This window comes from Lathamus discolor, chromosome 3, assembly GCF_037157495.1.
Source record: "Lathamus discolor isolate bLatDis1 chromosome 3, bLatDis1.hap1, whole genome shotgun sequence".
NCBI classification, from domain to species: Eukaryota; Metazoa; Chordata; class Aves; order Psittaciformes; family Psittacidae; genus Lathamus; species Lathamus discolor.
In genome coordinates, this window is record NC_088886.1 from 89,174,152 (window position 1) to 89,198,212 (window position 24,061).

The following is a 24,061-nucleotide window of genomic DNA, read 5'->3' on the forward strand; positions in this document are numbered from 1 at the left end:
TGGCTGGATTTGTAAACTTCATCTCATTCAGATACTAAATTACCTACTTGCTTGCACTAGCTGCACAAACACAATTCTTCACAATTTATCTCACTAGCACAGACTTCTAACAGACTTCTTACTATTTCCAGCATCATGAGAGATACCTTGAACTGAACACAAGATATAAGCCCACAGAACTGCAAAAGAAGGACACTGAGAATATGAGAGTGGAGGGAAAACCAATAAAGTATTTTACTAATTATCTTCTGTCAATTTACAGTATGCCCAACCCCTTCTATACAAAGTAGTCAGGCGGAAGAGTTGTGAAAACACTGAAAACACCGTACAGATTCCATTATGGAGACTTAGCTAACAAAAATCACTGGTGCTGTGGAATGGAAACATGTAGCTTCACGTCTTGGGACAGCTGTTCCAGGGGTAAGCTTTCTCACAAATCTGTCGCAAATATACCTGACATTATTTAACTCACCAGCTTCAGCTTGCAAAATTAATTACCAGGAAGTTTCTTCAGAGAATGTCTAATCATAGTCACAGCCATTTTCTATTTGGCTGCAAATTCTGATCCACTACACTGTCTTAACACCATGCTAGCAACATCCCATTCAGGCCAATGAGTAACATTCTGTACGTGTTTAAAAGTAGTTTTAAATTACATTCCACTAATATAGCATCAGTTTAGTGAAAGTCACTTCATATACAAACTGTTAAAGATTCAGCTCTTTCCTCTGAAAACAGTAAATCAATCTATGTAGAGCAATAGAAAAATTTCTCATGCTGAAGTGCAGCTGAGGGCACTCTTTAGCTAGATGACTGACGATTTCCCATTTTGCTACAGTTGTGCTGTATTAGGCTGTGCAGACTTGGAGACAAAGGATACTTCAGACAAGAAATTAGGATTTCCCGCAGAGTCGATCGTACCTATTTAGCAGCAGCAGTCAGCCTATCTAGGGAGTATTTCCAAATTCAAACTAGGATAAAGACAGCTGAGAGGTATGCTGTCTATTAGCGTCCTGGTACACAAGAGCATGAAAAGCAGAAGCTGGCAAGGTTTGTTATGCCATCGTTTTCAGACAAGGACAGATGAAACAAGGAGGGTAGAAACAGGACAGCTGTTTTCATTAGTAAAGTTACACAGTGTACACTAATTCAAATTACCACTCTGTCAACCAAAGTATTAAATCATTCTTCTCTATCAAGTTTTATTAAGACAAGCATAGGTGAGAAGAATTAAAACAACTGTAAATACTTCAAATACCTGGTGAAATACCTTGAAAATATTTTTAAATTAATAAAGGATCTCCAAGTGCATATATGATTTCTTATTCAAATATGAGCTTCACAAAGAATGTTTATGGACTTCACCCAACAAATGAAGCACCTGCAAGATAATCCTCTGTATTCTTGACTGTGTAACAGTCTTACAAAAGAAAACCCTACAAAGCAAAGCATAAAACAGTGTCGCTCTTTATAACTGTATTTCTAGGAAATTTTGAGACTCAGCCTCTACCATATCTTGCTAGATCCTGTGCATTTTTGGGAAGAGGTTGGGGGGTGGGTTGACTACCAAAGAAAGCGATTAAATTTCCTCTACGATCAATTTTTTATTCATGGAAACAAACAAACAAACAAACAAATCAACCTACCTTGCAATTCGCTTTTAATAAGGCAACTTTCCATCATATATAACAGAACAGTGACCATAATATCCAGCAGCTGACATTCTTCTGTTACTTGGCGTGCTAGCTCTTCATTGCTGAACAACTGAACACTGATATGCACAATTCTGTTAGACATTGTGTCAGATTCATGGCTTTTCTTCAGTGTTTTCATAATAAAAGCATAATGCTGAACAAAAGTTTTTGTAAAAGCAATCTGTAAATTACAAAGAAATTTTGATGTTAACAGGCACCATGCAAAAATGACAGCTTTCTTTCATTATAAAATAATCATTTACAAAAATACTATCGGCATACCCTGGGAAACACCAGTTGCTATGACAAACCAAAACTGACCGTCTAAGTATCCCATGTCTAGTTTCTACAGTCCACATGAAAAGACAAATCTACAGACAGGGGTAACTTATGCCTCCTATTTTACTACTTTATCACAAAGTCTAATCTTCTTATTCTATACTTTCCACATTAAAAAACCCAGAGATGCTGAAATCAGGATTATAAGGTCTCAGCATACCTATGAAAGCAGTAAAGTTTTAGGATGTAAAAAGTAAGTAATTATATGTGCTGTATATTAAAAAAATACCAAGCTTTGCTTTGCTATTCTTCAGACAACTGTTCAGGGTTTTTTAAACCAGGTATTTAAATTTATCAATATATGTAGTTATAAATCTTCATGTATTTAACTGATATACATGGTATAACCTACATGATATATCTACATGATGTAATTTCTTGTCTCACTCCATTAGTCTCAAATTGCATTGTAAAACAACCTTTTGCACTGCATATACATTGTGTGCATATCTGCCAGCTTTGAAACCATTTCTCAGTACTTTAAGTTCTGAATTAACACCATCTGGACTTGCTTGGCTTCATCAGAAGAGATAATACAAGCTGTGTAGCGATAAAAATTTCCAGCTCAAAGTCTAAAATCCCATGCCTTTTCCTTTTGGAAGTATTAACCTTTCATAAGCATAAAATTAGAAATTTTAAAACCACCCTCAGGCAGCTGTGTTTTCACCAGACTGCATACAAACCAATACTTCATTTTACCTGCCTCAGACCCAGTGCTCCCATATTTTTATTATAGCAGTACCATGTTATTCTCATTTAGAAAATATTTCCAAAAATATCATGATGCCATAACACTGCTCTTGGGCACAGAGACTGCTTCTTCCAGCAAACATCCTCAAAAATAAAGTAGCTCATGCAAAAAACAGACCAGGATAGTGATGAGGATGTCACTCCAGGAAACACTACAACACAGCTGAACTTGCCTTCCTTTAGCTAGTCCACAATGATGGAAAACACTATAATAGTGTGTCTTTCTACACATGGCACACAGCTCAAGAGTAATTATTTTCAGCTAAAGGTTTTTTGGAACAACATATTCTCAATACTTTTATACAGTTAATAAATATAGTATTGTTCTGGTATTCCTAGGCAGAACAACCTATTATATGATTTCTTTTAAATTAAAGCCTGATACACTTTTAATCACTGGCAACGACACTTAAAACAAACATTAAGATGTTTACGCTATTAATGTTAAGTCTCAGACACAAATGATACACCTGATATTTTAAAAAGTTAGCATATTAATGCTGCTAGTAAAAAAAGTGTACTTTATTTCTGTATTACTTCTTCACACTGTATAATGTTTAGATAGGATTCTTAGATTCTGTGGTGTAGTAACTACATTTTACTTGTTAAACACAAAATAAGATTATTGTAAAAATACAGCCCTCCTCTAAGGACAAATTTTGGATGTATTTACTTAAAGTCAGCATACATCAAAACTTTTTGTGCCTCACTCATGTATAATACTGAATTTCTGATAGTACTGTACATTCACTATCAATATGGTATAATGATAGATTCCATAATACATTTAAATAAATGACACAAGCATTATTGCTACATTCACCTTGAAGCTAAACAAACACAACCTTTCAAATTTTGAGTGTTGTGATTTAAGCCCAGCCAGTAACTCAGAACCATGCAGCCACTTGCTCACTCTCCCGCTTTTTTTCCAGCCCCTGCTCCCAGAGGGATAGGGAGGAGAATAGAAAGAATGTAAACTCCATTGCTTGAGATAAGAACAGTCCAGTAACTAAGGTACAGTACAAACCCACTACTGCTACCACCAATAATAACAAGAGAAATAACAAGGGGAGAGAATATAAAACTAAACTGAGAAGGAAAATAAAACAATAAACACAAGTGATGCACAATACAGTTGCTCACCACCCGCCAACCGACACCCAGCCACACCCAAGCAGTGATCTGCGCCTTCCAGGTAACTCCCCTCAGTTTATACAAGGGGCGTGATGTGTGCTGTGGTATGGAATACTCCTTTGGCTAGTTTGGGTCTGGTGTCCTGTCTCTGCTTCCTCCTGGATTCCTGTGCCCCTCCTCACTGGCAAAGCATGAGACTAAAAAGTCCTTGATTTGGGTAAGCATTACTTAGCAGCAACTAAAAACAATGGTGTGTTATCAGCATTGTTCTCAGACAAAAGTCAAAAACACAGCTCTGCACCAGCTACTATGAAGGAGAAAAATAACTGCTACAGCTGAACCCAGGACAGAGAGGAATAAACTAAACTTCTTTCCAGAATTAAAATGCTGAAATACTGTGGTAAGCTGCATTCCATATATAAAAATAACCATAGTAGGTCAAATCAGTCCATCCAGCTCAGTATCCTATCTTTGAGTGGCCAAAGCTGTATATGTAACTAAGGAAAAATGAAGAATGGAGTAAGAATGCATATATTTACATAACATGTCTTTCCAAGTACTTACTCAGCTTCCAGCCATTTGCAAGAAGTAGCTTCCTAAGGCATGTTTTCTGTACATTTAATTACCTTCACTAATTAACTCTCTAAGAACTTGTGCAGCTTCTAAATTTCTAGCCTATGCAAATACAAAAGTTATTTTTTCATCTGGCCTTTTGTCTTGGTGGCCACTCAACCATCCCAGAACTTTTACAAGCCTAGCATCAACCCCGTGTTTCAGTTAGAACTTTCATCTCCCACATTCATCTTCTCAATGCAAAGGAAAAGCTAGTTCTGCCAGGTGACAGCCATAATAAAACTAAATGTCCAGTGGAAAAACTCTTCTACAGAATCTGCAGAACAGCATATCCAGGAGTTAGTGAAGTCCTATTGCTATAATAGCTGCCTCAATGTTTGCTAGGCGAGGTGCCTGACGAGGCAGTGCATTTCTGATAACTGTTAATGCATTTTCTCTATCAGATGGTTTTTTCATTTCTCTACTCCCAGTTTTCCAGATTTCAGCAGGGCTCTGCTCTTAGATGATTTACACTCTTCCATCAACTTCCTGTTTATGGGCAACCCCTTCTTTGCTTTCTCCTTGGTCATGTGAAGGTCAGTTCTATTTCTCTGGTCTTTTGTTTTGCCTCTTGCAGCAACCTTGTCCATGCCACAACACCTCTATTTTCCTGGAAGCTCTGGTAAAAAGCTTCTGTTTTCTTTTTCTTCACTTGTAAGTCTTCAAAGCTCCAAATGTCAGAGAGTGATGGAACAGATGCCTCAGGCACAAATCCTGTAAGGCAAAGACCACACTGTTTTGTGCTGTCTCTCTCAAATGCAAAAGGCAGGAGGGGGGGGAAGTTAACCCAGGGTTTTAGCCCACCCCTTTCAACACCTCTTTTCAATACTGGGAACCCTAAAAAGAGAAGTTTGTGTTCCTATTTAAAAATGAACCTGTGCAACAGAGATTGCTGGAGGCTCACTGAGTGCTGCTCAGAGCATGGTGGATTCAGTCAGCTCTACCAAGTTTATGCCAGAGGCCAGAGATTTAAGCAATTTCAGAATGCACACAGCCAGTTCTTTGCTCCATGTCTGGCTAGCTCACTGTTTATCAGAAAACCTACCTAGCAGAAGTCTGCTGATTTAACTCACTAAATCATGACTGGAAATTATTTAATGAGCTAAATCAGCTCATGAAGAATCAGACCAACTGCACAAGTGCAGAGACAAAAAAAATGTGGTGGACGGGATGCAAGAAAGTAGCAGAGAGCTGAGAGATCACTTGGAACTACCTTTATCCCTCCAGGTGTTCCTACTGTTTTGAGAATTCATCACGATTAAACAGAAAACAAGCTTTTCCTTCGTAAAAGCTAAATAGAAGCTTAAAAGACAAAACATTCTTCTAATTCATCCCAAAATGCTATGTTCTCTCTGTACACTAGTAAGAGGCAGAGCCAGTCCTGGTAAATGAGGCACAATCCTCACAGACATGTTTAGAATTCATGCATCACTGACACAGTTTTGCAAGCACAGGTATCTTGGGGAAAAAGGATGTTGCTACTTCCCGAGTATTGCTGTGTGATACATTTCCTGCTCTGACTTTCCAAACTACTGAAAAACACTTTTTAGTCACAGCAATTAGAATCAACACAGATTCTAAAAGATTTCAAATGCTTAGGATTTGTGCTGGTAAGAAAGGTTGTACATAAAAATTAACTGTTTATATCAAACACCATATAAAATGGGTAACAAAAAAAATATTTAATTATTAAACATTATTGTACTGATGGGTGTGCAAGACAGATTGATTTCCAGACAAAAGTGGCAGTCAGTAGAGAAACGTGGTCTCTTTTTCTGAGTACATGATGAAGAAAGATTATGAACACAATGAAGAAAACCACTGAAGACTGTGGCTTATTGTCAAAGGAAAGAAGACATGATGATCATTAAAATTTGTTATTACACAGTACAGTAAATAGGTAAACATAGCAACACTTACCAGATTCCTCTGCATGCTACCAGCAGTACAGGCAGGAGTTTAGTTGGCAATGGATCAGGGGAACTGGATCCACATGGGTCTGTCTCCAAATACCAAGCTTCTTGGAAAGGGATCATCAGTTACGATAGTCCTCATGTCTCCTCATGTAATAGCTGAATCCAAGATCAAGATGAATCTGTGCTGGCATCCCAAATCAAAATGCTGTCTTGACCTGGACAGAGTATTGCTGAAAGCCTGTATCTTATCTTTTTCTTCCTTCCAAGTTATCTTCATATCCTTTGCTTTGATACAGCAAGGTTTTAACGGGCCTGAATACAGGGCTGTGCTATTATAAACAGACATCTTTGAAGAAACCTGCATGCCTGGACTTTAGGATTTCTTCATCTTTGCAGATCCCCAGCAGGAATCGAGAAGGTCCAAAATATTTGCATGGCTTAAATGTATGACATGATCAGAGCAAAATGTTAAGCCTGATTGCTATGTACACTAGGTCTCGGGAACATGTAGAGCAAACAACCAAACCTGGCTGCACACCAAGATTTAAAACAGGAAGATGACATCCAGTATCCATGACTCCAGGCCAGGAGACACTTGGTATGGACAACTGCAAAACTCTGTAAGGAAGCACTTGGAAGGCTCCCAAAAGCACCTAGGGCATAGCTGCAGCAAGAACACTCACACTGTAATGGTCTATACAGAGACCACTGCCTACAACAGCTGCAACAGGAACAAAGTCGCCGCAATTATTTACCAGTCACACCACACTACGGAATCATTCAGTGCTGGTCCACATCTTTTAACTGATAAAAGCCTAATTTACAAAGCAAATTAAACCAAAATAAAGTCCAACACATGCAAACAAGTGCTAACAGCCAAAAAGGAAAAAACTGAACTATGAGACCAAAATTCACACTGCTGCTCCAGAATTATCCATCTTGTTTTGCTTACATCTCTCTTCAGATACTATACACTTTAGACCTTCTAACAGAATACTCAAAACAAGATAAAAAAAAATAAATCTGCATTTTACTGCTTATTACTCAAATATAAACATACGTGGTCTCATGCAAGGCACACTAAGTACGAAAATAAAGAAAGACATTTAAGTTTGAATGAAGTAAGGCAAGTACCTTATAATCTTGATCCGGCAGCATGTTGAGTAAGAAAGTCACCATCTTCTGTGGAAACTCATATTTTATTGTCCAAAATAATAATTCTTCTAGAAAACATTTATGCTTCAAAACATCCATGATAGATTGATCTGCATAAAAGGTTGGAGGAGGGGATGTATAATGTAATAATCATGAAAACTAAAAGCAGTGATAGTGTAGTTGCACCGCGTTATATATAAAATTCAGTAACAAAAATTTAAGAACATCTTTGTGCACTCTGTAATTATTTTTTTTTCCCCTCAAGAAACCCTGGGGAGATGAACATGGCCAACACTGCAGTGTCAGTCTATAACAATAAAAAGGACCTCCCAGAGAAGCCAATGAAAGCATTTAGTACAATTCTATCACACAGAGTCTAGTCTTCATTGTTTGCATTGAATCACATCACCTTACTGTAATAGCTCCACTGACTGTAATGAATCACAGCAATATGCGCAATATTTACAGAGCCACTTAATTGAGGGAAACTACTCATACAGACTACTATTTAACTGAAGTCAAACCAGCAAAACAACAAAATGTAATTTAAGTAATGAGTTCTAGCACCTAAGAACACTTACGTTCTGTTTATAAAGCTCTAAACAAGCAAACTAGAAACAATAATGTATCAGTTATTTTTAAAGCATCATATGTTCTGACTGACCAACCACACAGTTGTTGGTTGGCTGTTGTTTCGGGTTTTCTAAACATAAAATTATTATAATCAGGTAACCAGGCACTAGCTCCTGATGGTACCAGAAGAGAGAGTCCCATCTTTCCCTATTCAGCTCCTGGCCATTCACTCTGATCCCTACTCATGCTGACAGTACATCCATTTAGGGTACCTATGTAGGAATCAAGCCATCTTTCCATTCTGCCAGCTGTGTTTTTAAGCATCAGTTTCCCAATTACAGAGCTGCACAAACTGACCTCTGCTAGAATAAACTGTTCATGAAACTTTGGCTTTGACAATGCTTAAATCATATTAAATCTATTGAAAAAATACACTAAAATATAAAGAGTCTTTATCGTCATTCTTCTAAAAGGTTATTTATGATTTAATACTACAACAGGTATTGTTCACTCCTGTAACATGTAAGGACTAAAGAAAAACAATTATCATAATGCTCCTTTATACCTAGAAATCAACTAGGCCTGGGACATGCACACACGCACATGCACCCCCCAAAAGCCATATTCCAGTGGGACTATATGAAGTGTTCCCATCAGCAGAGATTCAAAAATACTTAAGCTGAACACCATCTAGACTCGAAGACCCGACACTTCTCTGTAGTAGGACAGCTTCAGGAACTGCACTGGACAGCATCTTGCCTATCCTAAACAGGATAGGCATTTGAGTATTTCCTAAGCAGGAATTACCTCAAATTTCCACCATTACCAAAGGTCAGAGTTCCCCAGTTAAGTGACCAATCAACCCAAAACATATCAGGAAATGGCAAAAGATCATAAACAGTATCATTTAATTTAAGTTTCAGGGATCTCCTCAAGACTCTAGCAAGCCACACAAAGACAACAGTATGTTTTATTCAATATATTCTGTAAGCATCGAAATAAAAAAATTACCTTCACAGAATCATGAAGTATTTTAATATGTTTGTAAAGCATTACACATCACCTATTGCAGCAAACACACAATGATCGTTTATGTTTTCTTCCTTCTCTCTTGCTAAGAAACTGTGTAAGAGATTTTACTGCCCATGAAAGCTCGGTAACCAGGCAAACTGAAGTCCTCTGTCCACAGAACAGACAGCACCAGTTTAGGTACATGACAAATACCACTGAGTAAGAACACTAGGCATAGAGGCAAGTGGCACACCACCTCATCTGTCACTCACGTGCACCTTTCTCTGACATGTATCACAACTGAACAGCATGTACCAAATTCCTTATGCAGCATTTTCAGGCAGGGACAGAATATATATACACTTATACTTGCTACAGAATTTAAGTAGGCAGAATGCTCTTACTCAACTTGGAAGATTTGTCAAGAACACCGGGACTCATGTCCCTGCTCTTGTGAAAAATGCCACATGAGTCTGAATTTCTTTCACCAAATAATTAAAAAAAAAAAAAAAAAGCCAATAGTGCCTGTGGGTTTAAAATTACCTTAAACATCTGGTACTTCAGACGGACGCAGATTTTAAAAGAGTAAAATAAAAATCCTCTCAATACTCAGTCCCATACCTGTATCAGTGAACCTCAGCATAAAACCTGTATTTTCTTTAATGACACCTTTTGTTCTTTCCTAGTGCTACAGAAAACCCCACAAACTGTTGTAAACATCTCTCTGGAACACAAGTCTTGCACTCTAAGATATCCCCAGTATATAAATAAGCCTCTATGAAGAGAGTACCACTAGAGACCTAGGATGGGACTGGGAGTCTGCTCATATGGAAAAGGTAAATCTGTTTTTATTCAATACTCAGTTTTCTAAAATTTTCTTTTCATACTCTTATTTTATACCCTATTGGACATAAAATATGAATACTGAAAACTTCAGAAAACTATTCAATATTTAATAAAAACAGATACTTACCCTTCCCCCATTGGCAGACTCCCTCCTCTGGGGCTGATACTAGAAGCTATCAACATCATGAGCACAGTCCATGCTGGGATGCCTCAGAGGGGGAAGACTACAATCCTGGGGGGAAATCAAACGTTGAATTAAAGTATCCCTTTTCCTGAAATGCCACTGCTGATACTGGTTTTCAGATCTGGTACCTTCTAAACTTGAACTAAACCTGAATCAGAGAAACTCAACTTTTTTTCTTGTGTTAGCTGACTAACTTACCTTTTAGACAACCCAACTGCCTCAAAAATTCAAGTAAGAGAGCTTCCCTTGGACATCTGTAAGTTTCCTGCATTTCTCCAAAACTACCTCTTCTTCCACACTATTATTCTCTGCCACAATCTTTCACACACCATTTCTAAGATTGCCTCTTAACACCATTGATGCTGTTTTTCCAGCTTCCCAATCTTTTTCCTTCAATCTCAAACCACTAGAAACAATCTTACTGTCCCATACTCCTCGCAACACCTTCCAACCTCTTTACTGACCTCATGAGACCTTGCATTTCAAATTCAAGTTCCAAACCTTCAAGTCAAAGCTTTTCCAGAAGTTTAATTCCAACTTTCACCTGAAGGTTTTCCACCTGAATGTTCTTTCCTCAAGACTTGCAATTTCTTTATTCTGCCTTTATCAGTCTCTTCACATTCATAATTAAAAACAACAAAATAAACCCCCCACAAAAACAAAAAGTGCTTTAATAATAAAAATAATATTTTAAATATTATTACTAAACACTTTAGCACAAAATATTGACAAGGACAAGCACAGGATAGAGCTACCTTGCCTCTAGCCTATGGCCATTATTGAATTAGAACTTGCTCTGACCTCAGTGTAAGTGCTGCTCATGTTGGACTAGAAACTGCACAGAGGACTAATTACAATGTAGAAAAACAATGGAGTGGTTTCAAACAGGACTTGATTCAAGTATCTTTCCTTATACATCACTAGAAGAGTAGACAAAGACCAACCAGAACCAGGAAGAACCACTCTTGCCTGCCTGAGAACACAACCATACTGTACAGGGGTGTAATGAAAAAAGTAATTGTTAAGAACAAACACATCAAAAAACTTGTTTGCTAAGCTGCACTGCAACCTTGCCAGCCACACAGTGAAAATGGAATGAACTTTTAGAGGTTGACTTACGTCATGAAGGTGACAAAATGACTGGTCAAATAAAGTCCCAGATAGTGGTACTCATTCAAGGGAAAGTTGCCAATTACCACAATTTCACTTGCTACTCTTTTTTAGATTTTGCTGTGTTTAACACCTGCCACACGCAGCACTCCAGTGCTTGGGAAGTGAACAGATATCCCTAGATAATTTTTGAGATAGACAGAAAGCAAATATGATAAACTGAGATCAGTACTTTATAAATACCTTTGGTGGTGCTGCTTAGTTTCACCCTCTTGCGCTTGCCCACACCTTGGCTACCATCCTGGTCCTCCTGAAGAGTTTAAAAAATTGATAATGGTATATTTAGAACGTTATTGCCAAGAGATGGTATGCTCTCAAAATTCTGGTTTAACTATCAAGCTAAAACAGAAAATCCCAAATATACCAGAAAACTACTTTTACTGTTGATAGGAACTAACGGACTTCATGCAACTCCTTAGAAAAAAAAAAACAAACCCCACATTTTTTTAAATTGCCTTTTTTCCCCTACAGGCAACATTACTATCTGCAAGTTCAGACAGCTCCATCTATTTAATTAACTTTGTGATGTTTCTTGCTTTGATTACTGAAACTGATTGCTACAAAAATGTGTAACACTACAAAAATCTTTACTGTTGCACATCCAAGGCTTCAGCTCATTCATCTGTTTGGTTTGGGGGTTTTTGTTTCCCTAAAGAAAAAGCAGCCAACATGCTGACTATTGGAGTTGGCAACACAGGCATTTAGCTATACGTTTTCTAATCAATATAAAAGTTTTCATACAAGAATAAAGTATTTTTGACACTTTTAAGAGGTCAAGTCTAATTGCTGAATTCTAATTGCTTGTTCCCTACAGAATAACGGAAACACTTTACACAGGCACTTGTCATCTGAAGCTTTCAAGGCGCTCTGCAAACAAAATAGTAAAAAGTTCCAAAATGAAATGCGAGTTAAAAACATCATCACCACCACTTTACAAAATCTAACACTAGGCGTTAAAAAAGAAAAAAGAATGTGACATTGCAAGACTGCATTAAATGCTGCATGGATCTTTACCAACAATGGTAATAGTCCTAATGCAACAGTGGAAATAAAGATTCCTACTGGATCTAATAAAATTAGTTAATTAATGCAGATATCTACTATTAAAACTAAGTCATCAACGTCATTCTCCTCTTAGCAAATGCTATATTTTACAACCAAACTTCACTACAATGATAAAGAACCTGATACTCAGGAAGTTACTGTCCTTCATTGGGAAGATTCATATTTTATATCCAAGGACCAACTAAAAGTTTCATATTCATGAAAAGTCTGAATTTGCCTATCCTTTCAGTACCTCCACCTGAAAATTCATTTTAAGATGGACAAACATTTGAACTCTTAGGTGTCCTATGATCTTTGTGAACACATGCAACTTCTGTACTTCAATTGGGAGCCAGTCAATTCTCAAGATGTTGCCACTGCCCCCCACACCATCAGGGGGGCCAAGTACTCTAAAGCAAACATCAGACCTCCTGATACACTACAAGACTCTGCAACTTAAGTCTCCTGCCCTGAAGAAGAGGCATCTAAATTCCTGTAGCTAGAAAGCTGATAGCTGGAAGTCTCAAGACTGCTTCAGCAGTCTCAGTTAATCCAGAGAATTGCTAGAGGGGCCTTAACCAGAAAATAATGCATTTGTATATACAATTTGTGATTAATGTGTTGAATTCTAGCCTCCAACATCACTGCTCTGGCAAATAAAATGCAGTATGAGAAAAATGTAAACATCTAACAGTCTTTATAGGAACTTTTGAAGTGATTTCAATAAAAAGAAGAAAAACTGAGTGACTTATGAGAAATGCTTTCTTGAGAACTCTTTTTTCCCCCTCCATAATGTTAGACAGTTGGCTTCCATTGCTTAAGTAAGGTAGGATTACATCTCAGTGTCAGTGCAGGAGTTTTAACAGCCTTGAGATTGAAAGTGCTAGGTCACATGGTGTCTGACAAGCCCACGGATAAAGAGTAAGAGAATGAGTAAGCAAAACACCTTATTTTTACCCATTGGACAATGCTGTCTAAATATACCTGCATAACAGCAAAGATCTATGTAGGTTTACTTAACATAATATTTAACAATATGCCTATGGTGTGCCATATCTGTTGTAAACACAAATAATAAACTTTAAATATTATATACGATACATTGATTTTTGTATGATTACAGTAAGAGCAATTGGAGCCAACAAGTATATTAACTGAGTAACACAGCATTCAGTGTTCAGTAAACTACAAGGGCAGCCAAAAGGAGATATCAAAAAAGGTTTATTCGTCACTGTGGTAAAAGCGTGTCCTCAGAACATAAAAATTTCTTAAGTAGGAGGACAGGTTTAGACAGGACTTTTTTCCTCCTTTTGCACAAAAGGAAAACACGAGAAAGAAAAGCTAACAAAAACTAACAGCGAGTTCTCTACAAAATGCTACAGGATGTAACACGAACTATTTAAGAAATAGAGCACAAGTAAGCCTATACTACTGGTGGGGGAGGAACAACCTATAACAATCTCAGGATAAATCAATCCTTCAGATTTATTTTTAGCTTAGAACTATCTACTATTGTAGAAGTGAAACTAAATACCAAACTATGCAAAACTTTTCAAGCTGTTTAGTACCCTGCAGAAGCGCTGCTCTAATTTGTAGCTTATGCAAATTTGGTAATCCAGCCTTTCATCTGCGATGCAACGCTACTGTTAAGACTTACTTGGTAAGAAAAAACATTAACCTTTCTAAATTCATCTTAAATACCAGAGGAAGAAAATCCAGTTAAAAGCGTACTCTTGCCACACTTTTTAATCAGAACACAGTTTTACTCTGCTGTAAGAGAGTACAGTAAGGCATTACAAAAGCTTTATATGTGCTTTGTAACTTACAAGGGAGGTCAGGGTAGAGGAAGAGAAGTTAAAACAAAGTAACTTTTTTCTCTTTTCTCTAGTAACATCATTTTTCTCATCAGCTTTTCAGCCTCACACCTGCACAGTTCTGTTTTGGCTTTTGGATGAAAGGACTGGATTTACTTTCAGTAATTCATATTTGTCAAGCAGACCATTATTAGAAAAAATACAGTAAACTAAAAAATTCACTTTCTCCAGAGAGGCCACTGAGGGTTGACATTATGTCTAATAGCATCCCATATTGTATCAATGTGGGGTTTTTTGAAGATAAGAAAGGAAAATTCAGAAGCAAAACTTTTTTGAGAACCTCATTTTTTGAGAGCTTAATGTTTTAGCTCTATGTTACTTCCTACTTATTTTTTAAAATTTTCTGAATACAGATTTCAAAACAGGCTCTTGTGCTTCTTCACAATGTATAATTTAATTAACATCTTAAAATTGGTTCCAGGTGAATATATGCAGAATTTCAATCTAGAAAACTCACATCTGCAGTAACATAATAAAATATCTTTATATCCTGGAGATCAGAAAGAAAAAAAATCTCTACACAACAGGTATCTTTAACTAGCAAGTTAAAACGCAGTTGCTGTAATTCCTCCCTTTATTTATTCTTAAAATATCTTTTCCTCGAAAAAAGGCATTTTCCTTGTAAAAAATAAATTCTCCCTAAAATACACCTGTTGCCACCTCCCTCTTGTAGCTCTGTCACAAAAGAAACATCAGCAATACCCAGTCCCTCTTCAGACTCTGAACAACTTCAGTTTATTCCCCTCTCCTCATCACTTATAGGAGTAAAACACAGAGAAGCATGCTGAGCCACTGAAAGTTTATTTGAAAATACTACAGGAGGTTATTAACATTAACTTGAATTGCTGCCTTCTTTCATGGTCCTTATAAGGGATAGTCAGCAGTCTTTTGTGGTTGGTTTTGGGTTTGTTTGGGTTGGTTGGTTGGTTTGTTTGTCAAGTGATGGTGAAAAAACAGCAAGCAATACTTTGAAAAATGCCAGATTATAAATAGCACTGCAGAAAGCGTAACAGATGCTGTTGTGCTCGTGACAGAGGCAAACAAGTCATACAACTGTTTTAGACATACACAAACAATTGGTTTTACTTCAATACTTGCTCTCACAGAATTCAACGTAAGCAAAGATCCTACAAAAACTACACTTTACATTATTTAAAGTTTGTTATATTGTTCTACAAGAATGGCTGCTAAGACTTACTAGCTGAAATTGGGTTTTAAATAGTAGGGAAAAAATACCAAACTGAGAATAAATGATACAGTAACCCTACCTGAATTAAACTTCCCTCCTTAAATTTCATGTATTTATTACAGCTCAATCTTAAGGGAGATTCCCTCCTTTTCACTCCTACTCAATGTGTTTGTTAAGTAAGGTCAAGTCTACACATGGGAATTTATCTACAGAGAAATTCTCACTGCTGCTATCACCAGTTCAGCTGGATTCTCAAGTGCCAAAACCTGCTAACAGCGTTCACAGCATCATATGCTGTAAGTTAGCTTTAATCAAGCCCAATTTACTTAATAGTGATTTTTTAACTACCTACACAAGTTTCTTCTACATTACATACATATATTAAACTGAAACAGTATTATCAAAAATAAGGATTTTTCAAAAGGTCCTTAGTAAATCAAAGGCATAAGATCTATTCCTTTATATCTCATTTATTTCTAATTATTAAAATGGAGAGAGTATGTGGTAAATGGAAGAGTTAAGGTTTGTGGGATTTGGCTGCAAGCATTCTCTCCATTTAATATTCCGCTGCAGTTCATTATAGTCTTTAAAAACAGTCTCACCTCATCTGAAGAATCCCCTTGTCCTGATGTTGCTGTAGCACCTGCTAAACCTTTTGAAATAAAAAAATTCAGATATTCCTTTTGTAAGTCTTAAACTGAGAAGAGTTTATGATATTTAATGAGCCAGTATGAAATGAACACTACATTAACTTTTTTTAAAAGATACACAGCAGTGGACTGAGAAGTTGGAGTAAGATTTCTAATCAATACAAAATCAATACAAACTTCAACACACCGAGTTAACAGAGATGTGTTCTTCCAGAAATTGCAGGAAACTCTGATGGCCTTCAGTGATAAAAAAAAAAAAAAACCACAGCACTTTTGTAAGAATAGGGAGCTTAACTCAGTTGCCGTGACAAAATTCCACTATGAGCAATTTCATCTTGCCTACTCAAATTCCACTAACGCTATGACTGCGACATAATGCTTAGTATACCAGCAACAAAAAGTTAACGTTTGGCTTTGTTGATAGAATTAAAATGAGTCCTGTAACTTGGTGGTGCACTAAATAACGAGTAATTCCTTAAGCTTTATTAAGATTTGGTTTGGGTTGTTTGTTGTTTTTGTTTTGTTTTAATAAACTAAAGAACAATTTATATCAAAAGCAACAATAGTAAAATCTTCTCTTAATATGTTTTTCTACACAAACCTTGAACTGCTAATGTGCTAGTTCCAGCTCCTTGTTCCTGCATACCACATGCAATTTTATCCTCAGGAAATGCCAGTCCAGAGCCTTTCAAAGCAATGAGGTACTTTTCATGACTTTTCTTTGCACATGCATTCTCTCCAACACCTTGAATACATACATAAAACAGCATTAATGTACAACAGCTACTTAGTTCATATACTCCATATTCAATAAAAGCAATCTAAAAAATGGTCCACAATGTTTTAATAAGCTGTATAATTATGAGATGCAAAAGCTAAGTTTTTTCAACTAATGAACTGAAATCCAAAAGACTAGAAACCTCCACGCTTTTTGCCCTCCAACACAGTGTTTTCTTCTAAATGATGTACTTCATTTCTATCAGCACTGCCATCAACACTAAAGCAAAAAATGGATTTGGTTGGTTTTGGACAGAAAGGACAGGGATCTACAATTTCCCATGGGGAAAAAAAATAAACCAACAAAAACCAGTAATGGTAATACATGAGGTATGATTTCTAGTATTTGGAATCTTTCTTTCAAAGTTCAAGTTCTGGCAGCTGCAATTAACAGAGACTATTCATAAAGGTAACATAATTGCAACTGTTTGATGAAGCAATGTCACACTGAACACTCAGGATGTAAGATTTTCCACAAGGAAATGGACCAAAAAAACCCAACACATTTGTTATAGAAGGAAAAAAAAAAAAACTTTAGAAGAGCAAATTCTGCCAATTGTTGAAGGAAAAGAAAACATGAAAAAGATGATGGCATCTTTCCAGCTGTGCTCCTTTTGCATTCAAAGCCAAAAGGATAGGTTTTACTCTAAAATCCCTTCCTTTCCTTCCCCTACCCAGAAACTGTACCTACTCCTGCACATATATTCTCCATTGTAGAAGTCTAGATAAGAATGCCTTACTTCCCATTGCCTCTCCATTTTTCTATCTCAGGAAATTTACTGCATATAGGAAAAGAGAAGTCATTAAATTTCTCTCAATCAAATATCATTAAACAGGAGAGAAAAAGAGGAAGGAAACAGAATAAAGACAACTGTCCCTGAGGCAGCATTCCCAAGTGTTTCTCCTTCGAAATAATGGAGATTGCCTGTTCTACAACTACCTGCTGCCCAAGCCAGTTACAGCAACTGAAATCTACAGTAATTACTATTTGTTTCATACCTATGCAAAGGAACTATGCTAAGGACTCAAAAAAGACACTTTCTAATTCCAACAAAGTAAGATGGAGTTAATTTATACTAGGTGGTTTGGAGCTAATAGCAACTGCCCATTTTTTTCAGATTCATTATGACTTGGTACAGGATGCAACAAATAATTGGAGGGAGGAAGGAGGTTTAAGGAAGAGAAGAAAAATAAAAAAGCTTTGCATGTAAGTGCAGGACACACAATGGCCTTTTTGCCATTCACGTCTCCTCCTGTAACCTCTGTGACAGCAGATCCCAAAATAAGTTAGACATACTCCACTTTGAATAAGCTTGATATGCCTTATTTGGAGGATCTAAGCTGCCACGTTCACCTCACTTTGAAGATAACAACTTCATTATAAGAACTCTTTTGAAATTAAGTATGTTTATACAGTTATCTGGGACACAGAAGATAAAAGGTTTGCTCTTAATAACAAATGTTTCTAGTTGCTCCTGAAGCCCACCCCCCTTGTATCAACAACAACAAAAGTATCCTTAAAAACATGCATTTTTCTGGGTTTTGAGATGTCAAAGAAAAACATGCAGAAACTGAAGTGGTGAACAAAATTTATGCCCTTATATTCTTCATAACTTGAAAATGTAGTTATTAGAAATAACACAAACATACCAGAGCTAAGATCTTTGTAGAACTGTTGGCTAGTCAAAACCTGGGTAAGGACTGATCGCATTGCTCCTCCCATTTTGGTCAAGTCTTCTAGAAAGGAAACATGAGGCTCCAAAACCTGGAGGATTTTATGAAGGTCTTTCTCTGATGGCAGATCAAGAGCTGAAAACCACACAACAAGAACTTTTGGTGTAAATGTAAAGTAATTTGACCAAGACCTTCACAAGGCAGAACAGCTATGACCACCACAAAATAAATTGTACTAATAATGTTCTAAAATCCACATGTACAAGTTTCAAATTAATCCCAATTTCATTTTCTTGAAGAGCTCAACACAATGCTTGGTAACCTTTAAAGTATTTAAGAAGCTCTTCAGCAGAGATCAAAGCTAAAATGACCTAGCCAGGCAGGAACTTTGTTAGGAAAAGAGGTACAAAACTAAGTACTAATAACTATAGATAGCATTCATGCATTCTATACAGTATTCATGTACTGTTTCTTCACAGATTGCACAGCAAGAGATAGCAGCATGGTAAGATATGCTAGACACATGCAAATTGAAAACATACCAGGCTCATTATACCCCTCTCTTAAGTGCTGAATAAGACTAAAGATGAACTGTGGAAGAACTAATTCTGACATCATCAACAAGTCTTTTGGGACACATGGAACATTTGAGTTTGACTTAATCCGGTGTCTTTTACAAAACCTATAAAACAGATGAGAAAAAATGTTAGCCAAGCACAGCTCAGCAGAACATACACTATGAAAATCATTACTTTTTTTTTTTTTATATTTTTCAGATATTGTATGCATTTACACTAAAAGTGGGGCAGAAATGACAATCTGAAATTCCAGCTAATATGTTCAAACCCGTTTTGTTTCTGAGTCCACCAAATTATTCAGGTGCCACTTTTTTCCCCCCTTATCAGAGTCCACATATCTAACATCCCAGTTCCTTCCCAGACATGCTAGAAGCTTCTTCCACTGAACAATTAAATTTTTTTTGTATCAAGGCATATCTCGCAATTTCTAAAGAGACTAATTGAAAATATCAAACTAAAACAGTTCCTCCCCTTTCTGTGAAAAAGTCAGGGGCTGGCCAGAGTCTTCAAGTCCTCATTCAGCTACTGACATTTTTAATGTCTTTTGACCTTAAATAAAAAGAACTCGCAAAAGCTTAAGACATTGCAGGATCAGTATTTATTTCAAATGTATAACAACTAAGATTGACTTATCAAACGACAATAGAAACAGCCTACAAAAACTGTGCAAAGTGTTTCATTTAAAAAGAAAACATTTCTTCTTTGGCAAATTCCTGTATGGTAGTAGCTGAGGCTTGGCTAATGCACAGTGACATGAGGTTAAGCCAAACCCCGTTACAGCAGACAGAATGATTTCCTACTGACTTAACATGAGCCTGACTCAAGAGTCACTGAATACTTTTCAGCTCCAAATCTATTTTTGGAAAGAACATTTACCAACATCAAAGAGTTATTTACCCATGTCAAAGAAGAAGCTAACAAGGACTAAAGAGTCTAAACCACACCACTTTCACTGGAAAGATTCACTAGATTTTACCAGTGATTTTTCAGCAAAGGTTCGGAAATGGGTTCAGATTTAAATATGAAAATTGTTTTCACGTCTCCACTATATTTGCTATGCCACACATTCCAGAAGAAGCCTGCTACTTTCTGCAACATAAGCCTTTTTTCTTTGAGGACCTTTCTTCACCTTCAAAGAACGAAACAGGAAACACAAAACAAGAATCTGAATTTATGGGACACATAAAAAGAAAAAAAAAAAACCCAACAAAAAAACAGGGTAGATGGAAGTCCAGCAGTTCAGACGGCATTTTCGTAAGATTAAAGATTAAGAGCTTCTCCTTTGCTAATTACAGATTACACTTTTTAATTAAAAGGTAAGCAAGGGCAGTACTAGCCAGATAATTTGCAGTTTGTCCATACACCCTAAGCATCCCCGAGGGGGGAAAAAAGTGCCTGGCAGAACGAGCTCAGTGATGACTGGTAAGTTTCTGTTAATGGACAAATGGATGGCTTTCATTTTCATCGTTCATCTTTGCAAATGACATTTACAGAAGTTATGAAAAGTCATTCATTTTTTCACTTCTGTCTTTCACTTTTGTCTCATTCACATATAGAAACCTGCAGTGCCAGAAAATCATGAATCTGGCACGATCTATGCTGCAATATGGTACCTTGCTTGTTATCTTAAAGGTATTTGGTTTCCCTTTCACCACTATCCTTATAAGAAGGGATCAAAAGTAAATAAATACTTAAAAGACACACAAGGAAAGAATTACTATGCAGGGCTTTTTAACAATTTCCGCTGGTCCCCCCCAATATATTTTGCATTCAACCAATGTTTTTGCTGTATGATCACATACACGCTAAGGGAGCCACAGTAATAAAACTCACAAGTAGTCATTTTGAATCCCAGCTTCTGCCAAGCACAAAGCTTCCTTCCTCAGAAAATAAAAAGCTCTACTCCCCAAGAAGCCTATGCCAGCATAGCAGTTGTGAATCAGCCTATGAATTATACCAATTTTAACACATCCTGTAACTGAACTTCAAAATCATGTCTTCTCCTGAGATTCTCAAGAAAGCACTACTTACTTACAAAGTGTGCTATTATTACTATATTAATACAGATTCTGAAAAAATCAAGGCAGAATCCAAGTTCAATTTACTACAAGGAAACATCTTTTCACTGTCACATGCACAAACTATAGTAGTTCCAAACAAGGAATGATTTCTACATACCAGGCCCTAAACCTTGAACTAGGAATGCCACTATCATTTTACAAGATGAGCCATATTCTATATTTATGGTTCAAAGGCTACAGTATTAAAGTATTGTCAAAAATCACTATCCTATTGTAGCTGTTCTTTAACTCACAGAACACCTCCTTGCTGACATGACTTGCCACTGGATAAGCTATTGGCCACACTGAATTTCAAGGACAAGAATCAATCTAATGATCAAGAAAGACAACCCAGACTGTATTATTTACAAATCCGGATGAAGAAATCTTACTGAGCCCAAGTTTATAACATTAACACATGAGACACCGTTTTATGATGAATTATGGAAAACCAACCCTGCCACTCTAAGGTACTTCCACAAGCCTAAAATACAAATACTCTGCTCTACTCAAAGCACTACTGCCTCCACAGAGTGCTCTACAGTTCTTCTACAGATATTGACCAAAATGCCAGACAATGACTTGGAAGATCTTCAGAATTAAAACAGAAGCTGTTTTAACTTTGGAAGAGCCAGAACCCCAAGCTGTGCCAAGAAAGAAACAAGTTGAAACTTCTTGTACAGGCAGAAAGAGATACCTGTGACAAACTTCTCAAGGGGTTACACAATCACTGGACAAACAGCAGTCAAAGCTATTCCATAATCAATACCTTATACTTCTAGAAGACCTTCCTTACCACAGTTTCAGTTAAAGAATTGTCTGTCTATGTAAATGTACTTTCAAAATGCTCCCGTGACTACTGAAGTAGCGATTTAGTAATAACAAAAAGGAACATTTTCCAAATCTCTCCCGGTAACATCAAGCTTTGGAAATACACCACTTCCACTTTGGAAATACACCACTTGAAGCAGGCAGAAGTCTCTAACGGGGGTGATGAAAGGTGGATATAATCTAGATAAGAACAGTTTTCTGAAGATGCTAAAAAATAACTACGGAGAGGAAGACTGACTAGACAAATAACAAATCACCTTGAGTTGTTAAATCACCTAAGCTTTATTACATTATTTCAATATTGCAAAATACTTTTTTACAAGCATGTAGTTTCTATTTAACCTATAGTACTTCACCTTTATTGTGCTATACAGTCTTCCTTGTGAATATTTTTACTATTATACTCCAATGAGCTTTAAGAATAGTATTTCAGTGAGAGTGCCAGTTCATTACCCACAGATATTCAAGCCCTATCTCACTGAAGGTCTAACACAAAAGTACTAAAATACAACTCTATGGTGAGAAAAAAAAGTCATGATTTTTTTTCCCCTCTTCTTTTCTCCAATTCAAAAGTATATTCCATTGGGATTTTTTCTGTTTGTTGGGATTTTTCTTCTGTGCCATTCACTACTTTTGAAGTTGCTTTTTCACAAAAAGACAAGGCTAATTATAGCAAAAGGAGAGAATAACAAAAAAAAATTGCAATTAAATAAAAACAGCTCTGATAAGAGCTCTTGTCCACACGACTTCAAAATAATTCCTGAAATTTCTTAGTCTGCTTCGGTATGTTATTTGTAACATGTAGAATATTGCTGACATCTACATGACTAAGGAATACCACGTATTACTAACATAAGCAGCATTAACATCTTCTGAGCAACCTTCACTTTAGGCTTTCCAGATTGATTCCATTCTCTCCTACTATTTTTCCATCTTTAATAATTCTACTGTGAATTTCCAAAATGTGTTTTACAAGTGCCTGCAAGTAAAGTAACTCCTTTCTTTCAAGCTACAGTTTCACAACTGCATAAATTGAACTAGGTCTGTCCTGCCACAGCCTGTCTTCAGCCCTATTATTTGTTCCAGCACTGGCACTTGATTGACCCTGTATTAAACCAGCTCAGGAGCTAAGCTAGCAGCAGTTATTTACTTTCAAAATAAATACAAATTCATTGGATCAGCTTAAATTCAACAACACTCACAGGCCTGCCTTCTTGAAATCACACTGAAATCCCTAAATCGTCCTGCCATCATCCCTTCCCTTGTTTCACGTGACAGGGAGCAAAACAGAGGACAAAAAAACAAAAAACCAGCAATACAGGAGGATGTGTCAGGATGATGGAGCTAGGCTTTTTTCAGTGATATCCAGTGATAGGACAAGGGGCAATGGGTGTAAACTGGAACATAGGAAGTTCCACGTTAACATCAGGATTCTGTGATTCTATGCTGTCCCAGCCAACCAGCACATCAGGTAGATAGAACGCTCCCTGTGAAGCCAACTCCTCCTTCACTTCAAAGGAGAAATTTTAAACTTCTCCAGTTATTACAGCAGCTGACAAACGCCTTCGGTCCCAGCCAGACCACACCTTTACAGCTTTTGAACATTTGCTCAGCTCTCCCTTCTACTACATCCCACAGTGTCTCATGTTTCAGCTGCATTCCAGAAACGTAAGTTCATGCATACACAGAGAGATTATTTTTACCCTCACTTTTCCCTCACTATTTTGTCCCCTGCCTCCCCATGTTTAAAAGTCGCATGTTTTAAACTGGATTGTAAAGCTGTCAAAAGAACACATCCCATTTTCACAAGTTTTATGGTAGTACAGCACTATGAGTACCTGACTCTGTCAGAAGCTTTTAAGGACAAGAATCTGATACTCCAGTGACAGGACCTAAATGAAAACTACTGGAAATCAATTTCTAAGCAAAGAAAGTAAACCTCCACTTGATTCTTCAATTCAGTATCAATATGTAAACTCAGCTTTTATTTAAGACATTAC

At 36.9% G+C, this 24,061-nt stretch overlaps 1 protein-coding gene across 6 annotated transcripts in view; it reads right to left on the reverse strand.

Annotated features, from left to right (window-relative positions):
* UBR3 (ubiquitin protein ligase E3 component n-recognin 3) overlaps positions 1-24,061 on the reverse strand; it is a 110,743-nt gene that overhangs the window by 77,585 nt on the left and 9,097 nt on the right. For 5 of the 6 annotated variants that reach the window (XM_065670420.1, XM_065670422.1, XM_065670421.1 and 2 more), the window contains exons 2-8: positions 19,135-19,274; positions 18,569-18,727; positions 16,743-16,886; positions 16,094-16,143; positions 11,568-11,634; positions 7,580-7,710; positions 1,647-1,875 (exon numbers count right to left, since the gene is read on the reverse strand). In XM_065670420.1, coding sequence (XP_065526492.1) covers positions 1,647-1,875; positions 7,580-7,710; positions 11,568-11,634; positions 16,094-16,143; positions 16,743-16,886; positions 18,569-18,727; positions 19,135-19,274 — 920 coding nt within the window. The remainder of the gene's footprint in view (positions 1-1,646; positions 1,876-7,579; positions 7,711-11,567; positions 11,635-16,093; positions 16,144-16,742; positions 16,887-18,568; positions 18,728-19,134; positions 19,275-24,061) is intronic. The other variant, XM_065670423.1, reaches the window with a different exon arrangement.